The sequence below is a fragment of the Protopterus annectens genome, chromosome 1.part0, assembly GCF_019279795.1.
Source record: "Protopterus annectens isolate FY-2018-M chromosome 1.part0, PAN1.0, whole genome shotgun sequence".
Taxonomy (NCBI): domain Eukaryota; kingdom Metazoa; phylum Chordata; order Ceratodontiformes; family Protopteridae; genus Protopterus; species Protopterus annectens.
In genome coordinates this window covers 1417040619-1417054023 of record NC_056725.1, presented here as the reverse complement: position 1 = coordinate 1417054023, position 13405 = coordinate 1417040619, and the positions used below count along the sequence as shown (strand labels likewise).

Sequence of the window (13405 nt, the reverse complement as noted above, 5' to 3'; positions counted from 1 at the left end):
CTTTCTAGGGATCTGTTAGGAATGGAACTTCCCAGTGTATAGTACATGTCTAGTATAGGTAATAGTAATTAGAGGTAAGTGGAAACTGCAAAACAAATCTCAAATTTGAGATCTAATAATATTAGTTGACTACTTGAGGGAAAAGGAGGAGCTGTCTGTCTAAAAAAAAACTGACAGAAGTTATTATCACACCACTGTAATGGCTTCATTGTTATCTGAATAGTATTTTATGAATGAAATGGAAATTGCATAGGATTGTCAAAAGTGATATGAGCAAAGCATACACATGCTTTAATGTGAATGGAGAACTGAAATGTTGCATTTGGATTATGTACAGACTAAAAACATGGTTGTTTAGTGATTAAACCAAAACAGGACAATTAATGTATCTGACATTGTTTAAAGTCATTCAGTATTATAATATATATTCCTTTTCTTCTCATGAGTTGTAAATTGTTTATGGGAATGTGTGTCGCAAATTATTATATAATATTTGCAATAAAGGCTGTATTTAAAAAAATAAAGAAAAAATGTAAGAAAACCCATTTCACACACAAAATGAACACAGTCAGCCCTCAAAACAATATTGCATACCTACATGAAACACATAGGAAAAAAATGACGTTCATTTGCCATGTAAATAAATAAAAAAAGAATAAAATAAATAAAAAAATAAAACCGGAACCACAACTAGCTAACCACAGAAAGACATTACTGTGAAGGAAAACCTAAAAACAGAAAACTAGACAATGCAAAATGAAACTAACTAAAATACAAATAAAACCCTTACTATTCTACCATAAAAAACTTCAAAACTACCTAAATATAAAACAATTACACTATACCTAAAAATACATACAACTAATTGAAGCATATTAATTCAAATGACAGTCTTCCTTAAGATAAATTCAGAAAAACATCAATCAAAAACACCAATCACAAAACTTATTCCATTAGACCTACAATGCAGGTAGTTCATGTATCACACTATGACGAAGTCCAAAACCAACTGTGTGTGTGTGTGTGCGTGTGTGCGTGTGTGCGTGTGTGTGTGTGTGTGTGTGTGTGTGTGTGTGTGTGTGTGTGTGTGCGTGTGTGCGTGTGTGCGTGTGCGTGTGTGTGTGTGCGCATGTGTCTGCTTGCGCATGTGTCTGCTTGCGCATGCGTGTGTGTGTGTGTGTGTGTGTGTGTGTGTGTGTGTGTGTGTGTGTGTGTGTGTGTGTGTGTGTGAGATACATCAAATATATTATATCTAATTATCATCTATGTACATATCTATCTATCTATCTAGAAAGTGGGGCTACAGTATCCAGTTCAACAAACATTTTTGAGAGTTAGGAGTTTATTTTTAGTGCACATACAAAACCTACACATATAGGGAGAACATGTAAACACCCATAGACTGTAACCAGAGCCAAAGACTCAAACCCATACTCTGGAGCTGAGAGATGAAACATTTAATCACACAGTAAATTAATATGGAGCCTCATACCTTGTGCCATGAACTCTTCTTCTGGAAATGAGTACAGGATGTGGATGAGTGCTGACAACACCAGTACGATCCCAACAATATATTTTATATAGTGCGCCATGTTTCTCTTCTCCTGATGTTAAAGAGAAAGTCAAGCTGTCACACAACTGCCTGCTATGCAACATATATGTTTCCAGCAAAGACTATACAAATCACACCAAATTCAGTATACAAATATGCTTATGCATTTCCACAATAAAGATCACTTTGCAGACATGCAGGTGTGAAAACAGATGGAATACTGTTTTGAAAGTATATAAATTCAGGTAAGCTGCTACCCTGTTACAGAAACAAGGCTGTGAATATAGTACATTTTATTTCTTAATTTGCTACATTCTGCATGATGGGATGGGAGAGGCAAAAAGAGGGTATAAGCTGACAAATCCTTCTAGATCAAAGAATGCCCCTCTGAGTGACATCTCAGCCCAGGGCTTTCCTGCAAAGCGACAGGAGTTCAAAATTCTGCAGCTATTTCTGAAGTCACTGAGCTCTGTGAATTATAGCATATACATAAAACAGAAATAATGCAATTCAGAAAAGAAAACAAATTGCATCTGAACAGAAGACATAAGAATTAAGTATAGCTGCTCTAAGAGCATGATAGAAGGGGAGATAAAATGTGTACCTAACAAGTGTTTTTACACAATGAAAGGAGAAAGCAGTTGGTAAAGGGGCTGTTCAAAATGACAAATAACGAGATGAGTAACACTTCACTCCTTGTATTCATTCAGAACATACCCTGAAACTGAGCAGGGAACAAACGTTCAGTACGGTCTTTAAATAATCTAAGTGCAAAACAAATACTATTTAAACCTGTAGCTTAAACATAGACGCATTAGGCGTAACAAGTGATATATAAACAAGACCTATAAGGCAAGAACTTGTATCTGGATGTAAACACTATGGCATAAATGTTATATGCAGATAGTAATATGAACTCGATTACTATAATTTAATTTTATTCCGAGGGGAACTACAAGGCTATTTTTAATCATCCATGACCCAAATTACATTTTAATCATGCCCAGAAGAAGTAGAATATTAACTAAGTTTTAAGTGTCTATTAATTAAATGTTTAAAGCAGTCTAACCCATTCAATTATTGCAAGAGACATAAATTACAGTTTAGCAGTTAAAGTAATAGAGCAAGCAAGCTAACCTAGCAGAAAGAACTGCAAGGAGGAACTAGAAGAAAGTTAACAAAATAATTAGCTTGTCAAAGACATTTATTTCCTCCTGTCCATATGTTCGGGTTACACTACTTGCTGCCTCTTCTACGTTTAAAACTAATGATTATTTCGGCATTGGGGAGCACCACATTTTCCCATGACTTACAATAGGCTTTGTAAAATGACATCCAAAAGCTTGTGTAATTGGGTATTTCTAGTATCACTATCAAAGTAAATTTAAAAACTTAGCTGCAGGTTCCTGGTTCAGATAAATGGCATGTTCATCTAGTCTCTGCATGACTCTTTTCTCACTTCATAGAACAGCAAAGTTAAAAAACATAATTTCTTGTATTTGGGTCCAGAATCAATTGTCTTATATAATTATAACAGTAGTAAAACATTATATTTCAACAAAGCTGGATGAAGGAACCCCATTAAAAATTGCATTACTTACAGGTAATTTGGCAATAATAGCCTAAACGTTGCACCACTATTAATTAATGTACAGTGTCACTACTTACCTGTCTTTCCTTTTTCCTTCTGTATTCTAGGATGTTACCTTTCAAAAGTTAATGTCTCTGTGCAGTGGTCTTTGTGATTCAAGTGTTTGTGCGGGTGTGCTGCTCGACTGCTCAGTGACATCTACTAATATTCTAAAGAGTAACTGATGATTCTGTTGCTTTTATTCCCTCATGCTCCACCTTTCCACCTACACCTAAGCTGAAAGGATAAACTGAACCTCCTGCTTTGATGGCATTGACAACACTGTGCTAGGAGGATTAATTCTCATTTTGTATATCATGTTTCAACTGTTTACCTCTGTGATATTATATGATAATTGCTTTCACAGCTGACGTGGATGGCACATGTACCACTTCCATAGATTAGAAACCGAGCAGAGAGGACACCACTCTGAATATAATGCACTGTTTCTGGTTACAAAAGGATCACTCTATACATGTCATGATGTCATTGCTGTTCTGCAACTAAAAATAATATAAAAATGAATAGAATTACCAGACCTTTGGCATAGAGGAATAAAGCCCAGAATATGGCCCAGGGATCTTGAGGCTGATAAGTGGCATGGGCATTTGATGGGTACCAGCTCATGAGAAGGAGGAGGAATGATGGGGCTGTGCCTGAGTGACTCTTCTAGACAGGGGGGTCCAGGGATGTGCCAAGGTACATGGGTGCATGCACATGCCAGTGGTGACATCATTGTTCTGATGGCAACTTGGTGCTGCAAAGAAAAGAGGTCAGAATATGAGGGAAACTGTCTCTATAAAGGTGGAGGTATTCCCTTGTGAATGCAACTGAATGCTTCTCTTGTGACATCAACCAGCACATCAGAGGAAGGTAGGAGCAAGAAATAAAAAGCCCACTGCAAGCCGCCATATGCTGACCCCTCACCTGTCCCTATCCTACTCATGGCACACATATAAGGACTTGATGTATTCCTGTGTGTAGAGCTCATCCAGAAAGGAGAAGTACTGTTGATGGATAAACTGAGGAACCAGTGTGTGTGTCTGTGTGACCATGTGTGTGTGTGTGTGTGTGTGTGTGTGTGTGTGTGTGTGTGTGTGTGTGTGTGTGTGTGTGTGTGTGTGTGTGTGTGTGTGTGTGTGTGTGTGCATATGTGTGTGCGTATGTGTGTGTGTGAGTATGTAAGCTGTCCTGTGTAATGTTAGTGTTACGGAAAGGGTTTTTCCTAAGTTAAGGTGTTGGTGTAGGGACAAGGATAGAGGCAGGGTTAGGGGTAGCGTGCATTAGTTAGGTAGTATAGGAGGGTAAAACCCCAGCACCCACCTTACTAATGCATGCTAACACTAAGCCTAACTCTGTTCCTGCCTCTAAGCCTAACCCATCACTTTACCTTACTTTAGGAAAAACCTTTCTGCAACACTACCACTATTTGTACAAATTTGGTCTAAATGTGGCAGTGGGGATTATTGTCTGATTGGAAAAGGAAATGCCTAGTTTCTGTTTTGATCATATTTCTCATTATTTTTACTGTTTGATAAGTCTGTTTTTTGGACTGCAGGCATTGATAATTTTTGATTCAGTGCTTTTCAATTTTGATTATATGTCATGTATCCATATACACACACATTATATATAGAGATAGATAGAAAGAAAGATAGAAGATAGGTAGATAGAGATATATATAGCTATAGATATAGATATAGATGTAATGGTAAAGACTAAATAATGAGTCAGATGTTGTCATTTCTTCTTTTTCCAAAATGAAACTCAAGCAAAGTAAAGCACATTATCATACTTCGTTTGGCATATACTCACCAGAATGTGTAACAAGAGAGTCATGGTCAGTTGCCTATCAGGGGCCAGGATCCACCAGATCGCACACACACTCTCAGGTCGTTGAACCACAAATACCAGCATGACTCAGTCATTGTCCATCTGTGTATAAATGACCTGAGATGTACCTCCCTGTACTATATGAAGAGTGAGACATGATGGAACTCTCGGACTATGTGTCACAGGCTACTATGAGCCAAGCATTGAAAAGGCTTCTACCTTCTCCAAGGATGATGCCACAATATTAACACAAGATAATTGACTTTAAAAAGTGGCTTCATTTTTCATGTCATTTGAATAGGGTACTATATTTGTCAGCCTGGAAGGGTATGGCTGATATACCACTCTGCTTGCCAGGAATGATCTACACATGAGCCCTCTAAGCATTTGAATATTGTCTAAAAACGTGTCCACACCCAGAGCGCCTCTTTTAGGCATTGACAACCTGATAAACCTTCCAACATAGAAAAATCAGTCTAGAAGTGTTACTGCAAGGAGTCTAAACAAGAAGCTCCACTTTCTGCAAGCTGTCCTCATCCTGAAGAATGTAGATATCTATGCAGATACTGAAACATGGTTTAAAACCATGGAGAGTACCCCAGCAGCACAAGGCTATAATGCCTTCCACATATTTTGACCATCTACTGCTCAGGAAGGAATGAAAGGTGCAGGTGTCTCAATTTACATCAAAAACAAAGATACCTCAAGGCTGTCCTATTTATATTGCCAACAAGGTTTAGGTACCAGCATTGAGTAATTCTGATGCTCTTTGTTTTGTGGGTGTGCAACAGGGCCATTAGAGTGGGATGTGGGTGTGCAACAGGGCCATTAGAGTGGGATGTGGGTGTGCAACAGGGCCATTAGAGTGGGATGTGGGTGTGCAACAGGGCCATTAGAGTGGGATGTGGGTGTGCAACAGGGCCATTAGAGTGGGATGTGGGTGTGCAACAGGGCCATTAGAGTGGGATGTGGGTGTGCAACAGGGCCATTAGAGTGGGATGTGGGTGTGCAACAGGGCCATTAGAGTGGGATGTGGGTGTGCAACAGGGCCATTAGAGTGGGATGTGGGTGTGCAACAGGGCCATTAGAGTGGGATGTGGGTGTGCAACAGGGCCATTAGAGTGGGATGTGGGTGTGCAACAGGGCCATTAGAGTGGGATGTGGGTGTGCAACAGGGCCATTAGAGTGGGATCAGAGCAGGCCAGGCATATACAGCCTGTCAGCAACCTGCAGGAGACAGATTCCAGGGAAAGGACTTTGAGGTGGTCCATGTAGGACATGTTTAAGCTATGTATTCTTTTTGTGAGCAGCATCTGTGGAAGGTCCAGTTGTTGAATATGCCTCAAGTATATACCAAAGGAGCATTGTATTGCGTGGCTGGTCTGATAAGGATAGAGTACAGTGGAACAATGACATTGTGCTTTTTTTAAATAGTAAAAAAAATAAAAATAAAAATAATGACAGAGATTCTCCACTGGTTCTCTTACACTGCACTGATGTACTGTGCAAGCATGGGAACATAAGTCGCACACGCATGCGCAGTACATCAGAGAACAGAAGACAACACTGAAGTACCACTATAAAAAGACATTATTTAAGAAAGGTAAGCAACTTCCTTATTAAATAATGTCATGATATAATAGTTTCATCTGTGTGATCAAACCGTGTCAAACATGGGTATATCCTGTGCTACCCACACCCAGCTGTAGGTTACTGCCAAAATATAAATGGAATACCACGTTACTCCTATAGTGAAACAACTTATCTAAAGTTAACAGGCATGGCCAAACACACTTCTCCAGCCTTACACTCCTTAATTTTATGAATAATAGTATGCCTTGTGTATATCATGCCTTACCATTTCTTCAGCTAATGACCAGAAGTTGACCCCACACCTCCAAAACCTAGTCCTACTTTACATATCCACACAATTCTGTTACAATACAATGCTTTGGTACAACTTTCCTTCTTAATATTTTCATCCCATTCTGCATTTCTCTTTGCATATACCTCTCTATTCAGAGTAAAAACCCTTTGCCTAATTTCTGTCTCCATATCACCTCCTTCTCAGTAATATTCCCCAACCTGCTGGTCCTTTCCTCCATTTTTGACTTATCCGTTCATCTTATCTAACCAACCATTTCTGTGGTTATTCTCAATCTATTTGTGCAATTTTACATTACATATCCTTTCCCCTTTTGGAGTATCCCTAATTTTGCTCCTGTTTGAAATAAACTTTCTTCCTTTCATTCCCTTCTTTCCTGTATTCTTCGTATGATTCTGTTCTACTCTGTTCTTCTTCTTTATCATTACAACTTGAACCGTAATTTTAAGTGTTAACTGGTTAACTCAGTTGGTCCTTTATGAACCCGTTTTCAGCCATGACCAAGACTAAAAGTGCAAAGGTAAATGCAGTATATAAGGACAGTTTACTATATTCTATCAAGCACTGTGTTCTTGGGAAGTGGAAATAAGACTACTGAAATAAAATGCATACAGACACAGGGATTATTTACAAACTCTGTATAGACAGTGGCAGGAACTCAGGGTGGAATCCCCAACCAGAAACTCACCATACCTACTTTCCTCCATTTCCTTCAATTCAGTTTCATCAGCCTCTCCTAAACCTCCACGCTTTCTTGTTCCTCCTGGACTATATTATTTGTTGCCTGTATCTGACATTCAAAAACCAGCCTCTCCTGGAAATTTAGAAAAATGAAGCTCTTTTCCTCACTCAAACAACATTTCCTCTTATTTGAAGAATAATCTTGTAAATGACTACATTCTCTGTATAAAGTACAAATGTAAATATTTTGGTCACTATTGAAATGTTTCATGCTGCAGCATATAATTAGACCAGGTATCCAACAAAAAAGAAAGAAAAATAAAACTAACATTCTGTTTGTGCCACTACACAAAGTATTGTGAAGATGTTGCACACACTAATAACCATAACTTCCATCCACCAATCCATAGGTATAATTTATTAAAAATTGCTGTAGAAGGCCCCAGAACAGCCCTGTCTGTAACAAAATATCTGCAATTTTAGCCTTTCATTTTTACCCAAAATTATGATGAGTTTTAGAACAGGTTTTAATAAGTTGTGGTGCTTTTTAATCTCATAGAATAACAAATAACTCAAGTATACTCCAGGCTAGAATGAACTATGTAATGGTTGACTAACAATGACTGAATATGTTAAGAGCGATGCATAATGTTTGCAGCTACAGTTGTGTCGCACGGTTTGGAATGTATAGTGCTTGCACCTGAGTGTATCGCTATGGTTTATTGTCATTTATACAAATGTAACATGGCCTATGTCATATATGATAATTTAATAAATATGCTTCTTGTTTTAAAAAAAACAAAAAGTATACTCCAGACTATTCAGGACTGGACTGATAAAGTAATATTGGGCATTGTGTGTGTGGGGGGGGGGGGGTTCCAGGGCCAGATTAAGGTGGGTGCTATTGATGCTGCAGCATTAGGCCCATTCCTGAAATAGGCCCAGATGAAAACAGATGAGAATTTTCTGGAAGCTGAACAATTTTCCTTTGATATATTAGCCTCAAAATAATTCTTAGAATGAAATTTGGAGTCCAATTTTCGGACGCCTATACACATCGTTACTTATTATACAGTTACTATTATTCTTTGCGCTGTGACGTAACTATAACGTTGTTGTGTTTATTGTTAACCGAAGATTTCAAGTTAATGCTATCAATTTTACATTAAACAGTTTACTTTGTGATATCTTTCATACTGTTTCGCGCATGGTTGCTATGGCATCTCAACTCAGTGGATGGGATAAAGCAAAAAAGAAAAGGAAAGAAGCAGCAGAACAAGAAAAGCTTTTGGTGAAAATTCCAAAATTGAGTTCATACTTTGGAGTACGAGCATCTTCATCTCAATCGTTTGCATCGGATGCGATTGCGAGTTCGAGTGCTCCTGAAGACCAGGCCAAGCAAGATGAACCTGTGGAAACAAGAGAGAATAATGAGCGGGAAAGTTCAGCGGAGAGAGAAGAGGTGAAAGAAGACGCTATCGCTGAAGCACTAGCACCGACGCTAGAGGCTTTCACCAATAATTTGGGACAGTGTGGTGAAATCGATGCTGACACTCAAGAATATTGCGCCAAGAAAGGTCCAAAAGACTGCCAACACACTGAATCGAAGTTTGAAGAAAGTGCCAGACGATACCCAGGTGAGTCGTTCCAACGTCGATGCACAAAGACCTTCTTCATGCGTACGCATCTGCTCAATGGCAAAAAATACTGTAGACAATGGTTGTGCCATTCGTCTTTGACAGGGAAGGTGTTCTGCTTTGCATGCAAGTTGTTCAGCTGCAATGCTGTTCAAGCGACCAAGTTCATTTCTGGTGGTTTTGACAACTGGAGGGCAGGCGAATCCAGAATAAAAATGCATGAAAGCAGGGATGGTCATCGTGAGGCTATGTTGTCCTTTATGTTGTTTTGACTACGTAGCCACCAAACAGGTCGAGGAAGAGCGGTGTTATCAGCGCCAGATTCTGAAGTGGCTCATCGACATTCTGATATTCCTAGATGAGCATGGTCTTGCTATAAGGGGCACAGATGAGATCATAGGTTCTGCTCATAATGGTAACTACCTTGGCATCATTGAGCTGTTGGCGGAGTATGATACTCTGCTGGCTAGCCATATTAGAAAGTATGCGAAGGTCACGTTTCCTATTTGTCATCCACAATTTGTGAGGAACTGGTGAAGCTCATGGGACAAAAGGTGCAGGACACCATCCTGAAAAAATCCAAGGAGGCAAAGTATTTCTCTGTCTCAACTGACTCGACACCTGACGTATCATACCTCGATCAGCTAATGATTGTTATCTGGTATGTTCTGCCATTGGGCCCAGTTGAACGGTTCCTGTCATTCATGCCTGTAATGATGAGACACACAGTGGAGCAGATGGCTAGCATACTTCTGAATTTTCTGAAGGAAAAAGGCTTGGATATTGCTAACTGCAGAGACCAGTCATATTCAATGCATCAAACATGTCAGGACGATACAATGGTGTCCAGGCAATTGTGCAGCGAGACTGTAAATATGCCGCTTTTATTCCATGCTGCAACCACAGCCTAAACCTGGTAGGAGATCAGGCTGTTGAAAGCTGCAGTGGCTGTACCAGGTTTTTCGATTTTGTCAGTGGACTATATGCATTCCTGTCTGACTCAACTTATTGCTGGCAGTGACTAAAGAATTACTGCACGCTGACGCTCAAGGGTTTGCCTGGAACCCGATGGTGTGAATGTGCAGATGCTGTCAAAGCACTGGTAGAAGGGTGGAAGAGCATTCAGGAAGTCCTGGATGAGCTTGCTGCAGATAAGGAGCAGAAGGCAGATACGAGAAATCAGGCCAAGTGATTTTTGCACAGGATGGACAAACTTGACACAGCAGTTATGGCGACTGCCTGGAATGATATCCTTGGCCGTCTCAACAGTACGAGCATTAGCCTCCAAGATCCTACAGTCAGTCTGAAAACTGCAACTGGCTTGGTGGCATCACTGGTTGACATGGTCCAGTTTGCATAGGACAGATTTGACGTATATGAGCAGATGGTGACCAAAAAGGTTCAACACGGTGAATACAAGGCTGAGCAGCGTTGAGGCCGTAAGCGAAAGTGAATGCTTGAAGGAGCTGCAAACGAAGCAGACCTCAGCTCAAGGGAAACGTTCAAAACTCAGATGTATCTGGTCATGACTGACAGTCTGTTAGCTGAACTGGAAAAGCAGATGAAGGCATACGATGATATTTGTAAAACATTCGGATTTCTCTTGGAGCTAACATCATTGAGCATTGAGCAGATCGAGGACAAAGCTAAGAATCTCGTTTCCTTGTATCCAGATGACTTGGAAGACACACTGGTGGCTGAGCTGATACAGTTTGCTGCATTTATGCGCACCCAGAAACCGGTGACTGTGAACGAATCAGCAGAGCTTACCATGTACAAGCTTTTGTCATCATTGAATCTTTCTCAGACATTTCTAGACGTCAAGATTGGGTTGCGCATCTATCTGTGCTTGATGGTGTCCAATGCCTCCGGTGAGTGGAGCTTCTCAAAGTTGGGAATAATCAAAGGAGAGCTGCGGTCCTCAATGGGGCAGGAAAAGCTAAGCATGCTGGCGCTTGTGAGCATTGAGCATGAGCTGCTGCGCAGCCTTGACTTCACTGACACGATCGAAGAATTTGCGCTTGCTAAGGCTCAAAAAACAGCAATATAAATAAGCAGCACTAGCGCAGTAGTAAGAGTAACAACATGCCTAGGTAGGCTAGGTTAAGTTGATCTGGTTTAGCCTTTTCTGCATTAAGTATACTTTTCAGACAATTGCTATTGAATGTTGATGTTACAGAGCTTGATGTTAATCTTGAGTTGTTACAATAATACGTCGACACGTCATTATTATTCATGTTCAATAAAGGCTGGCAGGTTGCGTCGCAAGCAATTAAGGCTTCTTGGTCAGTATGAGTGTGCATGTATGGTGAGTGTCGAATGCACATGCATCAATGCCAAGAAAAAATAGGCCCTTTTTGCGCTGCAGCATCAGGCCCAATTTGGTCTTAAAACGGCCTTCGGGAGGCATAAAAATAACTAACCATAGGGCCTCTTTGCCCATGCAGAACTGAAAGTTGGAGCTTACCTCTAGCCATAGGGCCTATTTGCCCATGCAGAACTGGAAGATGGAGCTTACCATATCTACTGCCGTGCTTTTTATGTTGTGAAATACATCACACAACAATGGAGAAGGGCTATGGATAGTAGATAGTTACAGTGGATATAAAAAGTGCCAGGTTAAAATGCCAGGTTTTTCTGATATAAAAAAAATTAAAGCACAATAAATCATTTCAAAACTTTTCCCACCTTTAATGTGACCTATAACCTGTATAATTCAATTGAAAAACAAACAAATCTGTTAGGGGAAAAATATAAAAAATAATAAATGTACAATAAGCTGGTTGCATAAGTGTGCACACTCTTAAACTAATACTTTGTTGAAGCACCTTTTGATTTAATTACAGCATTCAGTCTTCTTGGGTAAGAGTCTATCAGCATGGCACATCTTGACTTAGCAATATTTGCCCACTCTTCCATACAAAAGCGCTCCAAATTTGTCAGATTGTGAGGGCATCTCTTTTGCACAGCCCTCCTCACGTCACCCGACAGATTTCCTGATGGATTTAGGTTTGGGCTCTGGCTGGGCCATTCCAAAACATTAATTTTCTTCTGGTGAAGCCATTCTTTTGTTAATTTGGATGTATGCTTAGGGTCATTGTTGTGTTGAAAACTGAAATTTCTCTTCATCTTCAGCTTTATAGCAGACGCCTGAAGGTTTTGGGCCAAAAGTGACTGGTATTTGGATCTGTTCATAATTCCCTCCACCTAGACTAAAGCCCCAGTTCCAGCTGAAGAAAAGCAACACCAAAGCATGATACTGCCACCACCATGCTTCACCGTGGGAATGGTGTTCTTTTCGTGATGCGAAGTGTTGTTTTTGTGCCAAACATACCTTTTGGAATTGTGGCCAAAAAGTTCAACCTTGGTCTCATCACACCATAACGCATTTTCCCACATGCTTTTGGGAGACTTGATGTATTGCTTTGCAAATTTTAGCTGGGCCTGGATGTTTTTCTGTGTAAGAAAAAGCTTCCATCTTGCAACCCTACCCCATAGGCCAGGCATATGGAGAATACAGGAAATTGTTGTCACATGTAGTACACAACCAGTACTTGCCAGAAATTCTTGCAGCTCCTTCAATGTTGCTGTAGGTCCCTTGGCAGCCTCTCTGACCAGTTTTCATCTTGTCTTTTCATCAATTTTGGAGGGACATCCAGTTCTTTGGAACATCACTGTTGTCCCATATTTTCTCCACTTTTTGATGACTGTCTTCACTGTGTTCCATGGTATATTCAATGCTGTGGAAATGTTTTTGTACCCTTCTCCTGAATGATACCTATCAACAATGAGATCCCTTTGATGCTTTGTAAGCTCTCTGTGAACCATGGGTTTTGCTGTAGCAGGCAACCGAGTAAATGTCAGGAAAATCCTACTGGAACAGCTGAACTTTATTTGTGGTTAATCAGAGTCTCCTTAATTGATGGCAGGTGTGTACCCAAGAAGACTGAGTGCTGTAATTAAATCAAAAGGTGCTTCAACAAAGTATTAGTTTAAGGGTGTGCACACTTATGCAACCAGCTTATTGTACATTTTTTATTTTTTTATATTTTTCCCCTAATAGATTTGTTTGTTTTTCAATTGAATTGTACAGGTTATAGGTCACATTAAAGGTGGAAAACGTTTTGAAATTATTTATTGTGGTTTCATTTTTTTAAATCACAAAAACCTGGCATTTTAACAGGGGT

General features: G+C 39.8%; 1 protein-coding gene across 1 annotated transcript in view; it reads right to left on the bottom strand.

Moving 5' to 3' along the window:
- The window catches only part of CGA (glycoprotein hormones, alpha polypeptide), a 99538-nt gene extending 96179 nt beyond the window's left edge, over positions 1–3359 (bottom strand). Inside the window, exons 1-2 of the mRNA XM_044067447.1 lie at positions 3221–3359; positions 1493–1604 (exon numbers count right to left, since the gene is read on the bottom strand). Of these exons, the coding sequence (XP_043923382.1) occupies positions 1493–1592 (100 nt within the window). The 5' untranslated portion in view covers positions 1593–1604; positions 3221–3359. The remainder of the gene's footprint in view (positions 1–1492; positions 1605–3220) is intronic.
- Positions 3360–13405: the final 10046 nt, after the last annotated feature.